The sequence below is a fragment of the Xenopus laevis genome, chromosome 6L (assembly GCF_017654675.1).
Source record: "Xenopus laevis strain J_2021 chromosome 6L, Xenopus_laevis_v10.1, whole genome shotgun sequence".
NCBI classification, from domain to species: domain Eukaryota; kingdom Metazoa; phylum Chordata; class Amphibia; order Anura; family Pipidae; genus Xenopus; species Xenopus laevis.
In genome coordinates this window covers 138,073,356-138,095,562 of record NC_054381.1, presented here as the reverse complement: position 1 = coordinate 138,095,562, position 22,207 = coordinate 138,073,356, and the positions used below count along the sequence as shown (strand labels likewise).

At 41.8% G+C, this 22,207-nt stretch overlaps 1 protein-coding gene across 1 annotated transcript; it reads left to right on the top strand.

The window, feature by feature from the left end:
• The first annotated feature begins 737 nt into the window (after window positions 1-737).
• LOC108719340 (GSK-3-binding protein-like) lies at window positions 738-3,688 on the top strand. Its single transcript, XM_018268135.2, has one exon. The coding sequence runs from the start codon at window positions 1,244-1,246 to the stop codon at window positions 1,766-1,768; it is 525 nt and encodes a 174-aa protein (XP_018123624.1). The 5' UTR covers window positions 738-1,243; the 3' UTR covers window positions 1,769-3,688.
• The last annotated feature ends 18,519 nt before the right edge of the window (window positions 3,689-22,207 follow it).

Sequence of the window (22,207 nt, the reverse complement as noted above, 5' to 3'; positions counted from 1 at the left end):
TGGGGGGCCCTGGTCACCAATTATTTTTTTTAACTTACAGGGGTGCCTGGCTTTTTATAACTTGTGTGTGGGGGGTTTAATGTTTTTAGCACTGATATCTGTGTGGTCTTGTAACTGTGGTGTGGGCGTGCCCTGAAAATGTTATGGGCCCGTGATTTCTATGGCGGCCCTGCCCATTGGCATAAAGCACCACCAGGCAAGTATAGGGTTGCCACCTGGCCGTAGGGTTGCCACCTGTCCAGTTTTGACCCGGACAGCCCGGTATCATAGCCCGCCCACTGACATCACGGATCCACGCACTGACATCATAGCCCGCCCCTGACGTCACAGGTCCACCCACTGACGTCACGGACCCCCCCGCCCGGTCTCAGCCAGACATAAAGGTGGCAACCCTACCTGGCCGGTATTTTACCAGCCTGGTCGGTAAAAATGATGGTTGATGCCAATGTTATTAATAGGCAAAAAATATAAATATATAGGAAGGCGGGTATTTTTTTCAGGAAAAGCTGACAACCCTAGGCAAGGGGCACCCTACCTGTTTTAAAGGATTAAAGGATATCTACGCTAAACAATGTAGGTGCCCATTTTGTAGTCATGCCCCGCCCCACATAAACATGTTGAAGTCAGTTTCCAAGGAAATGCACGTTCCATACAGTTCCCTGAGGTACTACCTCTCCGTTGAGCCATTTTATTTATTGACAAATAAACAGAGACCTACAAGCCCGGCTTCTACCACACTGTGTCATTAGTGCATGTTAGACCACGAGCCAACTCCCACAATGCTCAGCCAGATGAAATAGTAAACAAAAGCAGGAGAGCAGCCTGACACAACAGTATAACTGACACACACACACATCAAAACACGGCGACGTCATTAACGTACGAGGCAGGCTTTAGTTTCAAAAAGGACGGGGCGGAGCAAGTGTCGAGAAGACAAAAAGAGGGGGTACCGGCGTTGGTTTGGTCCGCCTGTTCTTTTTACATCCATCGGAACAAGCAAAACAAAGCTGCTGAACGGACGGATGTTAGGTATATTAAAACGGATTTATGCTGTGCTTGGTGAAACGGAGGCGCACATTGGCAGAAGAGAGCCTAGTCAAGAAATAGTCTCCCCTGCAGTAAGGAAGTGGTAGCGTCCAAGCGGCAGGCTACGTCATCCATTGTTTACAAACCCAGGCAGGCCGGTGTGAGCTTGTTCCCTGGTTGGCGGTGCAGAGCTGAGCTTCTCTTCCGCTTGCCTGCCATGCCGTGCCGCAAGGAGAGCTTCCTACTGCTCGAGCAGTCAGTCACAGTAGGTTCCGGGGAGGTGGACTCCCTGGTAGCTCGAATAGGGGAAGCCCTGCAGCTCAATGCCCAGCGTGCACCGACCTCCTGCAGCATGGCTTACGGGGCGCTCAAACCAGTGTCCCGGGCGGGTCCCTCCTGCTCGTGTGTGAGGGGTAGGAGCACTCCGTACCCTGTGTGTACTCCGAGGGGAGCCGCCCGCCACGCACAGCACCTTCATCATCATCAGTCCCCCAGGCAGCAGCAGCAGCAGGGCGGCGGGGGTAACAAGCGGCTGTGCGGCAGGGGATGGGGCCGGTGTAACTGCAGGAAACACGCGGGGACCGAGGAGGAAGAGGAAGATCCGCACGAACTGCTCCAGGAGCTGCTGCTCTCGGGGAACCTCATCAAAGAAGCGGTCAGGAGGCTTCACATGACTGGGGAGAGCCCCGACCCGCCGGGGTCGCGCAAAGTGTCCGAATCCACCGAGACAACCGTGCAATGACAGCGGCACTGACACAGGGAGCACATGTGCCCCTACACTGACCACATGAACTACTGTAACCGATCCATAACTGCCCCACTCCTCTATGGCCAATATGGACTGGGCTGCCCTTCAATTGTATAGAAATTATATCTGCTGGGATCTGCCCCTCTGGACTGGGCGCATTGGGAATATGGAATTGGTCTTATAGATCCATAGTGTCCTACCCACACAGATCCATAGTGTCCTACCCACACAGATCCATAGTGTCCTACCCACACAGCAAACAGGCATTGGATCTGCCATTCACCAACACTGCAATTGGGGGGTGATATGAACATCTGCCCATTATGGACTCGTCTTTCAGGGGACAATAAGAACAAATCTGCCCTTCGCCTTGACAGCAGATGAGGACGGTGCCCAGATTTGAATCTTGTCTAGGTTCCAAAAGCGAATAAACCATACTGCCTCCCAACTATCTCATGATGGCTGATCGGTTGCTGCCATGGATTGCAGTCATTCCTGTTCTCCCTACTTGCTTGGTGGCTGACCCCCTAATACTTATTGACTGCATAGTGACTGACATCGTACGAGGGGCGCTGAGATTGGTCTTGCTATCCGCCTATGACACTTTATGAGAACTGCACCTTTTGTTTTTCTCCCTAGTGGCAGACTGACTGACTGGAAACTGCATTCATCATGCTGAAATAAATCTGCAAATGCTGGGGAATGGTGTTCCACAATCAGGGGTGAAAAATAACTGTCTCTTTATATCAAAAGGTCTCCTCATAGTTGTTTATTTGGGATCGCCGACAGTTTCACCCTGGTTTGCAGATTGTGGGTGCCGACATGATCTGGAAAATGCTTTTTACATCATCTCCCAAACTGCCATTTCCTTTAACATATACAGTGTCTTTCTTAGCCACAGAATGGACAAAGGACTAGATCTCCTCCTCTATCATATATATATATAATATCAGCAATGAGCACCACCTTAACCCCCCCTCCAGCTTTTACTTACTATTCCTACCCCCTCCTTGTTGGTAGGTTTGGAAATATTTAAACAAAGGCTGTGAGTAGAGTTGCCATCTGGCCGGTAAAAATTATGGCTGATCCCAATGTTATTAATAGGGAGAAAAGATAAATATTTAGGAAGGCCGGTATTTTTTCCAGAAAAGGTGGCAACCCTAGCTGTGAGACCTCAGGGACCTTAAGTGATCAAGGATCAGCTACTACCAATTATCACCATAACAACAGCAAACGACTTTGAATCCATTTTAGTATATCCAGTGCTACAGTGAACAGCTCACATGGAATTTGTTCCTTTTTTTTTGATAATGATTGTCATGTTTACAGGATACTTGAAATATTTCATACAGCTCTTGAGAAGTTTCTTTATGAATTCTTGAGGATTTTGAGCTGGCCAAGAAAATATCTGGTGCTACTAGTTCTGGCATTGGGCAAACTTTTTTTTATTTGTAATTTTGGACTATAATGATGAACTTTGCTGCCGAGCCTTGTGTTGCAGTTTCTTATGTCGTTTGCATTGCAACAATTCAATGACCTGACACTTGTTCCTGCCCCAAGTAAACTTGTTTGTTTGAATGGCTGCAGAGTAGTCTGGGCAGGGACATGGGAGTGAGCGCATGATGTTTTACCTTATTTGGTGTTTTGTAATTGTTCTACGCTTCTTGTTTACAATGTTCAAGGGGAAGACTGGCTTGTGCCTGTAGTTCTCTCTTCCTCTCATTATCTGGCAGTGATTATTGACACTACTACTTCAAGGTCACTCCTGCCAGACTGGTGGCGCAGCTTAGGATAACTTTTTTTGTTTTTCTTGTATATTCCGAACAAATGTGAAACTAGGCACAAAGGTTTTGCTGCCAAACAACCCCTCCCCCTCCTGTATTTAAAAATAAAGAAAAAATATTTTCAGTTGTATGTTGGATACCCCTCAAGATTAATTGATTGCTAATCTCTGTACTTTCCTTTTTGCTCTGTGTTACAAAAAAGCCCAATATGCAGACTGTTCTATATAAATTCCTTTTTTTGATACGTCACAGCAATGCAGATTATTCTAGAATGTGTGTGCAAAGCCCTTGCACATATTAAAGCCTAAAGCTGCCAGTAAGCATTGCACTGTCTCGCTCTTACACTCAAGCATATAAGTATGTGCAACCTCCTTGTACACAAACTGTAAAGGGCAACATATACAGGAGCCATGACTAGTATTTATATCTGTTTTTATAGCAATTAATTAAACAAGCCTGTTAGATCTGCAAATTTATCTCCTATACTTTTACAATGCTCCCCCGTTGGTCTATTTATTGCATAGATCAGAGACCCTTAGCGTTACAGGTATAGGATCCGTTATCTGGAGACCAGTAATCCAGAAAGCTCTGAATTACGAAAAGGCCATCTCCCATAGATTCTATTCTATCCACATTTTTAAAAATGATTTCCTTTTTCTCTGTAATAATAAAACAGTACCTTGTACTTGATCCCAACTAAGATATAATTAATCATTATTGGAGGCAAAACCAGCCTATTGGGTTTATTTAATGTTTACATGATTTTCTAGTAGACTTAAGATATGAAGATCCAAATTACAGAAAGATCCGCCATCCAGAAAACCCCCAGGTTCCGAGCATTCTGGATAACTGGCCCCATACCTGTATAGATATTGCACACAACTCCCAGCACCTTCTAACAGCCTTCTGCTATTGTTCATTCTAGCGCAATGTCATCTGGAAGGTCAACCTTTTTGTAAATCGACCAGCCACTGAAATTACTGTACACATGTAAAATTGACTAATGTTATTTGAGACTTATTGTGACAATAGCTTATGTCATTATTTGTATTTAACATTGTTCACTGTAATATAGGTCCTGGACCTTTATACCCCCCCCCCCCCGATCAGTGGGCCACCAGTTGAATAGACCTCTTTTAAAGCCTGAACGTTAGTTGGCCAGAGAATATTGTGAATGTAGTTGGGTTGGCCGATCTTTTATTGCCCAACATAGATATATAGTGCTAGAGTTAAATGGTAGCTGTGAAATGCAAAATACGGAAACAGAAATTCATAGCATGGTGGCTAAAGCCACAAAAAATAACCCCAATCCTCATCTTAATTTATCAAACAGTAGGGAGAAAAGTTAAGCAGCCCCCATACTATTGTTTATGTGTTTAAGCCCAGATAGCTTTTTCCCCTTTGCCGGCTATGCTACATGGAAGGCTAAAATGTGAATATGGAGTGACGCGGACTGTTTTTCTTGATCTCCAGTGCTTTGTTTCTGACTGTATTGTCTGTTGATTTGACTCCTTGACTCTTTATACACAGTCAATCGCCAACCTCATCTTTAGCAGAGGGGCTCTCCTTCAGAACCTCTGCTCCTTTTTATTTTTATTTTTTTTGAGAATTTGTTCATTTAAGCCAACAAACAAGCTTTGAGCCAATGGCCAAATCACCACGGATTTGGCACCGTTGGAAAGTGTACCCTTCGTAACGAAGTGTTGTTGATTGCGTTCCTGGAGTTTCAGGATTTAAGAATAAAAATGTAAACAATAAACATGGTTTCTTATAAATTGGCTGTTTTTGTGTGTGTGTTTGTTCGTTCTAATTCACTTTTTTGATGGGAAGGGTTAATGGGCTGAAATGTAACCAGGGAAAGACTAAAACAAAACCCCAAAATGGAGGTATATGTTATAAAAAGACAACAAGAATGTTACTTTTAGTCTTGAACAGATTTTGGATCATTTGCCCTTTCTTGAATACCTGAATAACTATTTATTAGTGTTGTGCATATGTGAATGCATAATGGTTGTATGGACCTTATATTCCTTATCTGCATATGTCATTATAGGGATAACTCCATAGATTTCAGTAGATGGTACAGGGTCATTGAAGTACTACAGAAATTTCCTTGGATGAAGCAATCTGCATGGCAGCTGTCCTCTAAATCTGCAATAATGGAATCTTGCTATCATGGTAGCCTCTTCTCTGGTATGTTGCAGTGTATTTAAGGGAAAGGATAGGGATGCCACACTTGCAAAAAATTCATTTTCAAAACCTAAACTGGAAATTCTGCATTCCGAACTCCATTTATTCTGCTTTACCAGAAGGGTTGATTTTCTGATGATTTGCATTCAGGCTGGTTAAAGTGGCAGAGTGTATCTGGAATGATCTTTGTGGACACTTTTTATTTTGTTTGGTTGTTTTTCCTTTTTCAGAAAAAAATTATTTCTACTGATTTAATTTGACCTCACACTGCCTGCCGAACCTGCCACTTATTACCCAAGTGAGCAGTTTATTGGTCCGGACATAGTCATCCCCTAACAATCTGATCAGGACAATGGTTAGGAAGGCTGAACCATCCCATCAGTGGTACCTTTTTCCCGTCGGTCTGCTGGCCCCTGCTGGGGCATGTTTACTAACATAGAAGATCGATATCTCCGGAGATGTTGCCTATGGCAACCAATCAGCAATTAGATTTAAACAGTCACCTGTAGGTTAGAAAACAAAAACAAAGATCTGATCAACGTCTCTGGAGTTAATTATCTCCAATGTTATTAAACATGCCCCTTTGACTAGGGATCCACTACTGTATCTTTATAAAGAAATTTATAGGATATCACCCTGTAACTATGTTTGAGGGGTTAGATCTAGCTGATTCAGGATGATAGGATTTGTAACCACTTTTTTTCATCTTTTGGTAAGTACTTTAAAGGGCTACTGTCATGGGAAAACATGTTTTCAAAACGCATCAGTTAATAGTGCTACTCCAGCAGAATTCTGCACTGAAATCCATTTCTCAAAAGAGCAAACACATTTTCTTATATTCAATTTTGAAATCTGACATGGGGCTAGACATTTTGTCAATTTCCCAGCTGCCCCTGGTCATGTGACTTGTGCCTGCACTTTAGGAAAGAAATGCTTTCTGGCAGGCTGCTGTTTTTCCTTCTCAATGTAACTGAATGTATCTCAGTGGGACATGGGTTTTTACTATTGAGTGCTGTTCTTAGATCTACCAGGCAGGTGTTATCTTGTGTTTGGGAGCTGCTATCTGGTTACCTTCCCATTGTTCTTTTGTTTGGCTAATGGGGGGGGGGGAAAGGGAGGGGGTGATATCACTCCAACTTGCAGTACAGCAGTAAAGAGTGACTGAAGTTTATCAGAGCACAAGTCACATGACTTGGTGCAGCTGGGAAATTGACAAAATGTCTAGCCCCATGTCAGATTTCAAAATTTAATATAATTTTGCTCTTTTGAGAAATGGATTTCATTGTAGAATTCTGCTGGAGCAGCACTATTAACTGATTCATTTTGAATTTTTTTTTTCCCATGACAGTATCCCTTTAACTAGGGGTCCCCTGTATTGACTGGTGTCCTCAACTGTGACAACACTCCTCTCTGTACTGATGCTGAAAATGGGCTGCACAGCAAGGTTGGTAGCCACCGTGATTGGCCTCATGAGCATGCACTCAAATCAACAAGCATATTGGCTTCAAGTCTGTGTGCTTGATCATTCCAAGAAAGCAGAGGTCTGTAATGAACTTACCAGTTGTGCCAGCCAACAATTCAGCTGCACAGAAGTTGGGAGAGGAAAAAGAAGGGGGTTAGTGCAGTGGACTAATGGGTAATGTTTTGTTTTTGGTTGCTTTAAGTCACTGATAAGTTCCGAAACCATCTAAAGGTACAATGTTATAAATTCAAATACGCCTATTGTAAAGAGTACTGTACCCCTAGTCCAAATTATAAGGATATTAGAATCAACTGAGGGATTATGTGACCATATAAAGGAACAAGGCTGTATACAAAGTTATACAAGTCAAAGTTTGAGTATGACTATACCGGACTGTAAGTTATAGGACACTAAAAGACACTGAGTTCTGCAATAACAGTAAATGCAATATGTATTATTAATAATAGGTGATGTGATGTCGGCCTTGTTCCTCTATATATCACAGAACTCCTCAGTGACTTGGGTTATTTATTAAGGTTTGAGCTGTGTTTTCCATGAAAATTCGAGTTTTCAAGGGTTTGTTTTTTTTTATTCAAAAGTCAAATTTTCAGGTAGAAAAAAAAACCTTTAATATTTTAAGATAAAAAAACAAACAAATACATTTGAAGATGTTAAAAGCCTTCATGATGTTCGAGTTATTTTTGTAGGGTTTTGCCTGAAAACTGATCAATTCAATTGATTCGAGTTATCAGGTTGTTAATCCCGACCTTTCTGAAGTCGATTTTTTTTTCTTAAATTAGAAACCATTCAAGTTGAGTTTGTTCTGGGTATAAAATAACTCTAACATTTAACATTTGATTAATAACTCCCCCCTAAATATCCTTATATTTTACAATAGAGGGTACATTATTCACTATATAAACACTGGTCAGTGATATAATTTGTGTTACACTTGCCACCGGGCCGGTATATTAACGGCCTAGCCGGTAAAACACCTGCCGGGGCTGGTATTACAAATTTACAGGCAATGTAGCTGTCGGTAATTTGTAATACCCTTAAGAAAAGGCCTTGCCCTCGGGTGGAAACTTACCTTTTTTTTTTCCTCATCTTGTCCTCGCGCAATGTGGCCCCGTCCCTTTTGCGTCGCGGCTCTGCCGCTTTTTGCGTCACAGACCGCCCCTTTAGTTCCCTGGGCGGTAAAATTTATTTTTACAAAGGTGGCAACCCTAGTCACACTGCTCACTGAATATTGTGTTTTATGAAAAATAATATACCCTCCCATAGTAAAATGTTAATATTGAAGTTACAGAGGAGTTCCCTGGCCATCTTAAAGCACTTATATGATAATGGAACGCCTAGGTGACTTGCAATATTCTTATATTTTACAATAGGGGGTACATTCTGTATATATTTACTTTTACTAGTCATACAGTATGGAGAGAAGAGAAGCTGGCAGCTCTGCACAACATTACACAATATTTCAGTGTTTCTGCTCCTGCCAGGAAAGGCTTGAACAGTAGCTGTTTTTGAGGCTGGAGAAGGATAAACATTAATGGTAACTGGACACCCCCAGGCTGTTATTGTTGTAACAAACACAGAGAAGGCCTGTGCGTACTGTCACGTCCTCCAGTCCATACACCAACATGGAAGCAAAACATCTGGGCTTCTCTTAGAAGGGGGGAGGGAGGGAATACCAACGGCTGGTGCTCTTGCTTCTGACAATCAGTTTTCTGTGAATAACTTGCCTATGTTAATTATAAAGGGAAATCATACATTATACTAACCCTTATTTACATAGCTCTGTGCTATTTATTATTTACATCAATCCCTGCCCCAGTGGCACTTAACAATCTAAGGTCCCTATTACATACACACACTAGGGTCACTTTTATCAGGAACCAGTCTGTAGCTTTTTAGAGTGTGGAAGAAAACCGAAGTACAGGTATGAGATCTTTTATCCAGAATGCTTGGGGCCTGGGGTATTCCGGAATAGGGGTCTGTTCATTATTTGGATACTGTAAATCCACTACACATTAATTAGACCCAATAGGATTGTTTTACCTCCCGTGAGGGTGAATTACTTCTTAGTTGAGATCAAGTACAGGTATGGGATCCGTTATTCAGAAACCCATTATCCAGAAAGCCCCAAATTACGGGAAGGCAGTCCTCCATAGACTCCATTTTATCCATATAATTCAAAATTCCAAAATTCTTTTATTTTTCTCTGTAATAATAAAACAGTACCTTGTACTTGATCCAAACTGAGCTATAATTGACCATTATTAGAGGCAAAACAAGCCTTATTTATTGTTTAAATTATGTTTTAGTAGACTTAAGATATGAAGATCCAAATTACGGAAAGATCTATTATCCGGAATACTTGAGATCCGGAGCATTCTGCATAATAGGTTCCATACCTGTACAAGTTACTGTTTTATTACAGAGAAAAAGGTAATAATGTTTACATTTTTTAATTATTTGATAAAAATGGAATATAAGCGAGATGGCTTTCCTGTAATTCAGAGCTTTCTGGATAATGGGTTTCCCATACCTGTACCTGGAGGAACTGCCTTCCCGCCGGGTAGAATGTAATTCGCCGGCGGGATGGCACTCGGAGCACTTCGTTTTGTTCGAGAGGCAACTTCAGGGTGACTTCAGAAAACAAAGTGATCCGAGTGGCATCCTGCCAGCGATTTACATTCTAGCCGGCGAGAGGCATTTCGAGGAGATTAGTTTCCCCGAATAAGAGGCGTTTTATCGCCGGGCGACTAAATCTCCTCAAATCTGACCGTGTGTCTCTGCCCTAACAGGTGCAAATAAGATACTTTGTAACAATTCTGAGATAAGCAAATAAGTAATTGTAACAATTAAGATAAGGAAGTCCCTTGGCAAAAATTAAACTCACAGCTTAAAGGGCAATTTACCTTCATTAGCAAAACTGTAATAACTTAAAAAAAAAACCAGAAATATGTTCAAACTTTCATAACCTGCCTAATTTTGTAAAATGAACATGTTAATTAGGGGGTGTGGCCACAAAAATAGCCGTGATCAAAAAAAAAATATTTTTATTTCCAAAATGTTGGGAGGTATGCGATTTTCACTTGTGTGTGTGTGTGACACAGAATTGGGGCCACGTGGCTGCCAAACCCTGGGTGCTCTCTCCCGGATGTGGGGCTTGAGCACTCAATTCTCCCCCGTTTCCCCTCCAGTGGGGGAAACAGTTTTTAGGAGGTAGATGCCCTTTAACCCGTCTGTATGTTATGTGTCCATCCAAACAACTGACCCAAACACAAACAGGAAGGAAACATCCTGCTGAGTCAAACGATGACACTGGGCTACTTTTAGCTTCATGACCCTCTAATAAATGCCTCCAAAAGCCACAGTCAAAAATAAGCTTACATGTGCAGCAAACTGTTCTCTGCTGTTACCCCTGTGATTTTTCTCCATAGTTATGTGTACAGATAGGATGGATCTGCTTCCAAAACAAAGTCCTGTGATGCCTGGTTACAAAGAGTTCCCATGTGTTTATATCTGAGAGTATGACTCATGGAACAGTTACAGGGAGATAAATGATCCTCTTTTGGATACACATACTCTATTGTTTACACCACGGCAGCACAGATGTATCACCCGCGCTGTTTTGTCAACAACGTGTGGCATCAGTACAATTCTGCTTCCTCCGGCATTCACATCAGTAATGATCACTGTAGTGACATGGTCAAATGCTTGTGTGACTCCCTGCAAGCACCACATTCTATGTTCTACCTGGGGTATTTAACATATGTTGCTGTAAACTAAAAAAATAAATAAAATAAAAAAGAACCTAAAAAATCCAACTGGGGCAGTACAAAACAGGCCCGGACTGCAGGTCTGGACTGGGATTGAAAATAGGCCCTGGCCTTCCAACTACACAGAGGCCCAAACAGCCCCCCACACAGTTAATGTGAATGGTAAGATTTCAAGCAATTCATCTACAATGTAACAACTAAACTGGTTAGAGGTGTGAAAGACTTAAATTATGAGGGTAGACTGTCAAGGTTGGGGTTGTTTTCTCTGGAAAAAAGGCGCTTGCGAGGGGACATGATTACACTTTACAAGTACATTAGAGGACATTATAGACAAATAGCAGGGGACCTTTTTACCCATAAAGAGGATCACCGTACCAGAGGCCTCCCCTTTAGACTAGAAGAAAAGAACTTTCATTTGAAGCAACGTAGGGGGTTCTTAACAGTCAGGACAGTGAGGTTGTGGAATGCACTGCCGGGTGATGTTGTGATGCTGATTCAGTTAATGACTATAAGAGGGGCTTGGATGATTTCTTGGACAGACAGAATATCAAAGGCTACTGTGATACTAAACTCTATAGTTAGTATAGGTATGGGTATATAGAATTTAATTAAAAGTAGGGATGGGTCACTGATTTATCATCACTGTTTGGCTCTTCTGGCGCATATTGTATAGCCAACTTGACATGTGTCTATTGTTATTTTGTGGATCACCTGACTGTACTCATTTTGTACGCTGTATCACTGCAAACTTTACTACTGTAATTGCTATCTTTCTATTTTATCTGCTTGATATGATGGTGATGAAAATTTACTAATAAAAACCAATGTTATAAAAAAAAAGTAGGGATGGGTGTGTGTATGGATGCTGGGTTTTCATTTGGAGGGGTTGAACTTGATGGACTTTGTCTTTTTTCAACCCGATTTAACTATGTAACTAACTATGTAACTATGTAACTATGTAATAATATGTAATATATACATATTTTCAAGGACGTTTCTGCCTAAGGACACCCAGGACAAACCCATTACTGACCTGCCCTGCAACTGTCCCTGGGGAAGGCTGAGCACTTAGAGAAGATATAGGAGACTGTACAGGCAATTGCAACGGTGCAACAAAACCCATGCTCCCTTGCATGCTCCGGGAAATCGAACTATATTTAATGTGCACTGGAATGGAGAATGTTGGGGTGGGCTGTGCATGCTTGAATTGCTTATAGAATTAACTTGGTCCTACATCACAATCACTATAAGGCCCCCTATATTATAGTTATAGTTACTGTATTATATAATAATATTCTATATTATAGGGCCTCTAGCAAAGACATAAACATATACTGAAACATGTTATCGATCGTTCAGTGCCACGCTGGGCCCCCTATATCTCCTGGATCCCCTAGCATCTGCATGGTCTGCTTCCTCTATAGTTACTCCCCTGGGAAATGCTGCAATTTCAGGCTGCCAGTGCTAAAGGAAGGGGGGTCTTGTTGTTAATCCTGCTGCCCAAGTGTGTCCTGAGAAATAATCAGGGAGGGAAATAGCATTTCTGTTGATAATCCCCAGTCACTGCAGCACAATACAGGGAAAGGTGGGCATTGCACACGCACATCTAACAGCCAGATGATTTTTACTGAAATGCATATTCCTTGGATCCTTTGTAGTTATCATCACTGCATGCTGTAGGCACTAAAGCAAGCTGCATTCTGTTCCATAATGGATGCCTGGTAGAAGGGGGTCTTACTAGAAAGATAACAAATGAATAAGAAATAAATTAAGGGGGTTAAATTATTTGGCTTCTGAATCTTTTCAGCCTTCAAATGGGGTCGCTGACCCCATCTAAAAAACAAATGCTCTGGAAGGCTACTTTGCTACTTTTTACTACTCATATTTCTATTCAGGCCTCTCTTACTCATATTCCAGTCTCTTATTCAAATCAATGCATGGTTGCTAGGGTAATTTGGGCCCTAGCAAGCTAATTGCAGACTGGAGAGCTGCTGAATAAGAAACAAAATAATGTAAAACACACACATATTAAAATATTAAAACCAAGTACAAATTGTCTCAGAATATCACTCTCTACATCATACTAAAAGTTATCTCAAAGGTGAACAACTCCTTTAAAACAAATGAAAATAAAGGCCAACTACAAACCCCAGACCAAATATAACCCCTAGAAGTGTTCTGTTGCCTTCTACCTGCTGATTTGCGAGGTTATTGGTCAGGGTTACCTTTAGAAATCATGGGGCCCCAGCAGTCCAGGACTGGCAATCTTTGGATTCTGGCAAATGTCAGAGAGGCTGCTGTAGGGTACCATAGACAATCAGTATTTACTGGGCTGGTGGAGAGTTGTTTGGGCCTCTATGTGCTTGAAAAGCCAGGGCCTATTCTAAATCCCAGTCCTGACCTGAGCTCTAGACTACTTAGATAACAGGGTCCTACAGTTAATGCACTGCCTGGGCTTTTCTTGGTGTTGGGCCCTGCCAACTGAGCAGAATGTGGCCTCCAATAAAAAATGGCCATCTAAATTCCATAAATGCTAATGACCCCAATCTTCCCCAGCCATGTCCCCCTTAAAACCAGAACATTCCTACAATATGCACAATCCTAGCCTTTAGTGATGCGTGGGCCAGGCCGAAACCCGCAGGATTACCCATGGGTAGGGTCTGTTCAGGAACTAGCACTGCTGACTTCCAGCTCCTCCATTTATAAATTGATGCTTGCCCCACCCCTTTTGTGACATCACTGCGGGGCAGGTGAGGGTCTTTAAATGGAGAAGCCAGGCCGGGTTGGGCCGGGTGCGGGTTGGGTGAGGGTGGGTTAGGGTCGGGTGCGGGTCCAGAAAATCTGGAGCAGCACATCACTACTAACCTCCTCCCGCAAAAGATCTGTCACCTTTGTAACCAGCATTTTGGACCTTCATGTCTCTCAGGGACCCCCCATTTGCAGCAGGAGGGCCCTTACTTGACTCACAAAAGCAACTTGCATTTGTTACAAATGTCTTGTAACCTTAACCTACATAAAAATGGAAGGAGCCAGCACTAAGCCACATTTATTGGGGGTCATTTACGAACACTGGGCACATTTTCAGTAACCCCATGGCAACCAATTAGTGATTAACATTTTTCAGCTAGTTCCAGGTTATAAAAGCAATGGTTGCCATGGTTTACAAATTTGTCTATTGTTCATAAATGAGTCCCGGTGACTGTTCTTTCATTTTTGCGAAAAAAGTCTACTTTAATAAATAATACAAATAATTCATGAAAGAAAAGCTGAATGATTATGCCCTTTCAAGGTAATTCTCTTCTATCACTGCCATCAGGCTAATGAAATGCTCTGGAGAATAATTAATCCCTTGACCGTATCAGAAAGCCAGCTGCTCGATGGGAATTTTAACCTTATCATTTGCTTTTATGAATCACACAATACAGTGTAATGAGTGACTGGAGTGTGGTAGAAAACAAACATATGTATGTTGTAATAGCTCAGGAAGGGCCTGACTCGGTAGCCGTCTTGTGATTGTTGTGATAAGGGACGTTGCCTGCTGGGTGATGCAATTCAGAGGTAACAGAGGACTCATACTGATGGTAGCTCCATTTCACAAGCAATGAGGACAGTGTGGTTGCATAAGGAAAAGGACTTCAAATACTGTGATGTTATTTTTGCAATTTGGTCCAACCATCTGGATTACATTACATCACCTGTATACATCCAGATTGTGATGTCATTTTGCCTTTAAAGCTGACCATAGACACACAGATCCTATCGTACGAATCAAGGATTCGTACGTTTTTCGGATCGTGTGTGGCGTGTGCCGACATCTTTCATCCGGCGGAGATTGGTCATTTGGTCGATCGGTCAGGTTTGATTTTGACCCGACTGATCCCGCCGGAGCCCATGGCACATTGTAATCGTCCAAACAATCCGAACAATCAACAATCGGCCGAACAATCAGATTACCCCCGATATAGCCATGCTCGTTAATGGCACATCGGGGAAAGATCCGCTCGTTTGGCAATGTTGCCAAATGAGCGGATCTTTGCGTCTATGGCCACCTTTAGGGTCTGGCCACACAGGCAGATTCGGGGAGATTAGTCGCCAGGCGTCAAATCTCCTCTTCTTCATGGCGACTAATCTCCCCGATCTGCCTTCCCCTGCCTTCCGCCGGCTAAAATGTAATTTGCCTTGGGGCAGGCACACGGAACGCTTCCGCAAGTCCGAAGTTTCCTTGTGAGGCAATTACGGGCGACTATGGAAAACGAAGCGTTCCATGTGCCTGCCCCCAGGAGATTTACATTTTAGCCAGCGGAAGGCAGATCAGGGAGATTACTTGCCGCGAAGAAGAGGAGATTTGTCGCCTGGCGACTAATCTCCCCGGATCTGCCCGTGTGGCCAAACCCTAAAGGGACAATACCCAGTACAATTATTATTTTTATATAATACACAAGAGCCATGAATATCCTGTGAATTATATGCTTATAAGTGATGCTTAGTAATGTCATCAGTTATAATCGGAGCATTGCTTTTATTTGGTCACGGAACTCCTCTGTGACTTATATTTTACAACTGGGAGTACTTTATTTACTATATATTTATATAGCACCAACATATTCTGCAGCACTATACAGAAATCATAAGTCATTGACATCAGTCCCTGCCCCAGTGGAGCTTACAGACTAAGGTCTCTATCACATACACTATGGCCAGTTATAACAGGAACCTGCCTGTATTATTTCGGAGTGGGAGAGGAAACAGAAGTACCTGGAGAAAACCCACACAGGCATGGGGAAAACATTTGTGCAGAGATAAATAGTTCATATATTTTTCATTAAAATTGCTAATAATTAATTCAGTGGCTTCCGTAGTGGAGCTTACCGTCTTATTTCCCTGTCAGAGAAACGCACACATACTTTTGGGCACGGCTGTCCAACTGGAGGCCCCATGCCAGATCCAAAACTCCAAGATTGTTTCTACTGCCCCTTACCTAAGATTCATAGACTGCTCTGTATGATATTATGATTTTAACACAACTTAATCCATGAATATGAAGTATATCAGCTAAGGTGAAACACCGGCCAGGTGGCAACCCTTCCTGAATGCTATTGTGTCAGTCTGGGTGAAGGCACAAGGAAACTATTTTAGGGCCCAATGCATACTCCACGCTGAAATCTGCTCCATGAGCCTGCACCCAAGCCAACACAATGTATTTGTGTGCAGACACAGGGAAAGACTGATGCCAACGTAGGGGGCTTTCCACAGGCCAAGAATCAGCCAGTCTGGAATTAGCTTAGCTGTTCCACTACATGGGAAATAATGGATAGTGATTTTTTAGGATAATGACACATGGGGTGGTTTTGTGTACTTTGTGTGCAGTATATTAAAGCCCAGCGTCACACCAGAAAATTATACGGCAGCTATTGCCTGACAAAATTTTACAAGAGGCATTGTAGGCAACAGAGTTGGGGTGGTCACATGACATGATCACATGAAGGGAACAAACAGACTTTTCAGGTGAGAACTGGATCTATAGCTTTATGTTATGGAGTTTTCTAATCAATGTCTGAATTGGCCCTTATATTATATCAGGTGGGGTGGTGGCACCAAGCACACATACCAATAGGCTCCAAAGGGGCCATGTCCCTGCCATAATCCACTGTTTCTTACCTTTCTCCCTTATCAAACAGAAATAGTTACTTTTAGCCTCCCAACTAAGCAAACAAACAAACACCACCCACCCTTGCCACGTAGGGGCCATTTATCATGTATCTTTGAGTTACACAGCCTGCATTGACCCTTGTGGGCACTGGTGACTGATTTATGAAGTGACAAGTGGCAGGTCTCCATCTGTTAGCCACTATGATCCCACCACTTCTATTTATATCACCAGAAGCCAAGTCAGTCTTATTTATTGCAAAGGTGCAAGATGGTAATTACCATGGGTCAGTAATGGCACCTGTTAATCCCTCCAAGTCAGTGGCATGCACTACATTGTAATTTAGACAGCAGCCAGTGCATCTATTTGTAGTGGCTGCTGGGAGAATAGCAGACTTTATGTGGGTCCATAATTTACATCAGTTGAAGTACAGCTTCCAGTATCCACCAACTGCTAACACTCCTAGCAGCTGAAGCCACAAATCCGGGAACAAGGTCCACAGATTAGATAACATTAAAGGGATTCTGTTGTGATATTTATGGTGCAGTATTTCTAAATTACACAGCTTACACTGCAAATAATTCATTCTACATAAAATGTTATTCCTTAACAAACAAGTGTTTTTAGTTGTAATATTGTTAGAAAGAGCCAGTACTTCATGATGGAGCTGCTTTCAGATTGTCACGATCGGCACCCTAAATCCAAAACAAGTGCTAGGCTCCCTGGTCTCAGCTCTGCTTCCACCTGTAGCAGCCACCTTTCACTTCGGGAGGAGCCCTCCGCTAATCAGATGCTGCCAGGTCTTAATAATAGAGGAGCCAAGCAAGAGTTCTGGACGAGCAAAGGGACATGATTTTTTTTCCAAGGATTAAGAATAGAAGGCTACAACAACTCAGGAGGAACCAATATATTTTGGGTTTTCTGCCCTTGAATTCAAAAATCATAAATTATTGCACTAACAAAAGAATATCCTGGTCCCCTCATTACATATCCCACAAAGTGGCAAACTGTTTGAGCTTGTTTGTGTCATCTGCTGTTAATGAGTCATGTATTATAAATGTCTTAAAGATGGTTCTAATTTAGAAGCAATAAAAGATTTTGCGAAGTGCTTCCAGTAAATGCACCATTGCATATTGGGTTACCACCTGGCCGGTATTTTACTGGCCTGGCCAGTAAAAATGATGGTTGATCCCAATGTTATTAATAGGGAAAAAAGATAAATATATAGGAAAGCCGGTATTTTTTTCCAGAAAAGGTGGCAACCCTAGTTGCATATGCAGCTGATGTGGATACACAAAGCCGCTGCCTCTGGCCAAACCTGCTCGCTAAACCTTGCTCATGAGTTTATTAGAAAGCAGTTTTAGGGGCTGGTGCTGGCAACGAGCAGAGCAAATTAGCATGCTCTCAGTGTGCCAGAGCTTCAAGGTTATCTGGAGGTTGCTCTTTCCACTCGTTGCACTGGAACAAGAATGCGCTTCTTTTTTTGTTGTTGTTAATAGATGATCTTTTGCCTCAAAGTGCCCATCGTTCACTGCATGATGGGAAGATTATATATTGTCTTCAATAAGCAGCCAATGGGAAATCAGACAGAACACGTGCAACACATTTTTATTAGACCCTATTTGTTTGCTCACTCTGGTTGCGATGGACACAAAATCCTGTTTTCTGTGCATTTTTTTAATGATGTTACATTGGATCACTTGCTTTCAGCTGGCAGACTCCACAAGGGGAAATGAGAAATAACAATTAGGTTTACTCATAATAAAGGACAAGGGAGTTAACACAACCTCACCTATACTCAAACAGGGGATCACTTAAATCCAGCCCTATTATGGAGCAATTCAGAGATCTTGTTGTATTTCAAATATGAGCTGTTTTATATAATATTTTCTGTAGTTTTATATATATGTTATTTGTTCATCTATTCTTATATCATGTACAAGCTGATCAAAGGGAGGGCAATTCAACTTCACGAGGATAGACGAATATATAGCATGTAAATATTGACTCCAACCTGGCCTTTCTCAATTTGCACCAACCCAGGCTGAACGCCTTAAAAGATTTATTAGACCCTTACCCAGTCTTCCCTCTCTGGTGATACCAGAAACAGGTAGTGGCAGTTACATCACCAGAAGGGGTGTGGTATCAGAAATAATTTAATCAGAGGGGAGGAGCTCTGCAGGATGTATGACCCACTCCTGGAGGTGGTACATACATCAATAGCCTTCATTTTTGCCAAAATGGCCATTAAAAACCATTGTTCAGTTATTCTATCTACAATGACCTTTAAGGTGGTGGCCTTCCCACCGGCAAGAATGTTGATTCGGTTTTCCCAAGTCATCCGAAGTGACACATATGCCATCCCGCCGGCGATTCACATTCTTGCTGTTGGGAAGGCACTTCGGGGAGATTAGTCACCCACAGTAGCAAAGATTTATTGCAGGCGACTAAATCTCATTGTGTGCCACCGCCCTTAATGCTAAAAAGGCATCCAATCTATTTCTGAATCCTACCAAATAATCTCTTAATAATAATAATGATCTGACTTCCCCTTCCTGTTCTCATAGTGAAATTTCCTTTTCTGCCTCACCAACTTGCGCCATCCTAGGGCAGAAAACACCATTAGAAATATCTGTTATATAGATATATTGGTCTCTTGTCTTTGTGCAGGTTGATAATATCTCAAAGGTGTCTTTTCTCTCAAGAGTAAACTCCTGAAATACAAATCGATTTAATTGGGATTTTCACCATTTTATTTTGACAACACAATACCTTGAAGTCTCAAAATATTTTTACTGTGACACAAAAGATGATTAAACAAAAATGTGGACGCTTGTAGTTGCATAAGTATAATCGCCCTAGGTCAAACCTTGGTAAAACCACTATTGGCTGGGCTGGGCAAGTATTACTGCAATTGGATTAATAGGTACCAGTTATGCACACTGTTGTGTGGGTCGGATGATTTTCTTGCATCTCAGTTTACAAATAATGCCACAAAAAAAAGGACTGTGTCTGGGTGATTGTAGTGCATTTACCTATTTACTCTTAGGGTTGCCACCTTTCATGGGTTCCATTTAAAAAAAAAAATAGATATTCCGCTCTTAAACTTACCAGAGGCGGCTTTTTTTCCACCCCTGGTAACTGGCTACTCACTGCTACCTAGGGTTGCCACCTAACAGGTTTCCACCTGGACAGCCGGGTTTTTGGGAGGGTTGTCTGGGCGAAAACTGCCTGTCTGAATTTCCAAATTAGCAAATCAGCTTGCTTCATGGCAGGAGTGGCCCTGATGACACAGTAGATTTTGATTGGCCAAACTGTGTGTGAAATAGGGCAGGTTTTCAGATTTCTGATATATGGACAGGCAGTTTTGAACCAAAAATCTTGTGTAAAAAATAGACTGTGAGACTCAAAACAAGACAGGTCGCAACCCTGATCGCTCTATTGTTACTTTTGCCTTGTGTTTGGGATTGTTATGCTGCTTTAAAATGAACAGCCATATTCAGGAGGATTGGGCACTTCTCCACCCAAAATGGCTCACGATTGAGTCCACAATTGAGTTCACCTGTTCATGAACAGGAGCTGCAGCTGAACAGGCTGACGATGCATCAGCAAAACAATCTGTTGGGATTGGCAGGCCACCGTACAACAGAAGTACATGTACATACATGACCAGCTTTACACCCAAGCTTCAGTTTTTCAGCAGATTGAAACAAGTTCTTCTTCTAGTATTTTATTTGTATTTTGTCCTATAGGTTCTTCCATTTCCCCTTTATCAAAGGTGCCCGGTCCCTGCTGATGCAAATCAGCCCCAATGCATATTGCTACTTTCGCAATAAATAAAGCATATATCAGTAGCAGGAATGGCCAAACCATACTTCTTCTGTGGCCTTACACTGATTTCATTAGCTCATTTTATATATGATATTTATATAGCAATGGCTCTGAGCAAGGTCGTGAGGTTCATAACAATAACAGCAAAATATGTTGTTGCTGAAAACAGCCACATGTTTTATGTTATCTGAGCCTTTACATCTAGCAAATATTGATAATTCAATTACTGAGCGTAACTGGGAAGTTAACCATTAATCCTAAATCATTAGAAAAGTCCTGTCCTGGCTTGACCTTGAGTAAGAATTAATATGTTAGTTCCTGGAAGGTATAAAACCCTGAACAATGGCTTTGATATATTATGGGACCACAGTAGTGTTATCACATGGCTGCAGGTCAATGATTAAGAAGACAATAACTAACTCCCCTGAACCAAGAAGTACTTACAGGGTTCCCTTGTTCCTTACTGCCTGCTCAGGTCTGGCCTTTTTTTTAAAAAAAAAATTTAAGAGCCTGGCTCTCTGTTGCAGCTGCTGTTGCAGATCTGGACTTTCCCACTGAAAAACCAAAGCATGGGGGGATGTGGAAACCTTCACTTGAATTTGTTTTTCATGTTCACACCAGAGGGCAATGGTTTCCCCAATTACCTTCCTTACTAATTAGTATTCCTGCTATGACATCAATTCCATTGAATTGATTAGAACTGACTTATTTGTCCATACTGGGGCTCAATGGCTTACACAGGTCATGACAGTTGATTGTTATTGAACTGGTGCAATTTAGCACCTATGTTAGTAAATTATTGTAACATGCAATCATATTATGAGCCAAAGGCGCTACTCTTGGGTTCATTTAAGTTCATTTGCCTGTGTCTCTCATCAGCCCATAGGTGTAGTACTGTTGGCTTCCCTAATAAAATTGTTCAAACAATGACATGAATCATTAGTCACATTCTGTTCAATCTTTTTGTTCTTCATTCATTTCATATATTTGCTGACTCTTTGGTGAAAATCAGAGTTGTACATTACAATAGAATTTTATGATGATTGATTATGCAATTGTTTTGTACTATCTTTTGATATATTCATTAATTTGCTTTTTATTGCACTTTTGCACTTATTGAAGTGATATATAAACCTTCTTCACATTTGCCTTCAAGTGCTGATTGTGCTCATCTACAATCATGAAAAAGTGTGGGAACCCCTCTTAATTCTTTGGAGTTTTGTTTATCATTGGCTGAGCTTTAAAAGTAGCAAGTTCCTTTTAATATATAACATGCCTTATGGAAACAGTAGTATTTCAGCAGTGGCATAACGTTTATTGGATTAACAGAAAATATGCAATATGCATCATAACAAAATTAGACAGGTGCATACATTTTGGCACCCCAACAGAGATATTATATCAATACTTAGTTGAGCCTACTTTTGCAAATATAACAACCTCTAGACGCCTCCAATAGCCTTTGATGAGTGTCTGGATTGGATGGCGGTATTTGTGACCATTCGTCCATACAAAATCTCTCCATTTCAGTTAAATGTGATGGCTGCTGAGCATGGACAGTCTGCTTCAAATCATCCAATAGATTTTCCATTATATTCGGGGAACTGTGACGGCCATTCCAGAATATTGTACTTCTGCATAAATGCCTTTGTAGATTTCCAAGTGTGTTTAGGGTCATTGTCTTGTTGGAATATCCAACCCCTGTGTAACTTCAACTTTGTGACTGATGCT

Coding starts and splice junctions, on each gene's coding strand:
- LOC108719340 (XM_018268135.2), top strand. CDS start 1,244: ATGCCGTGCCGCAAGGAGAGCTTCCTACTGCTCGAGCAGTCAGTCACA.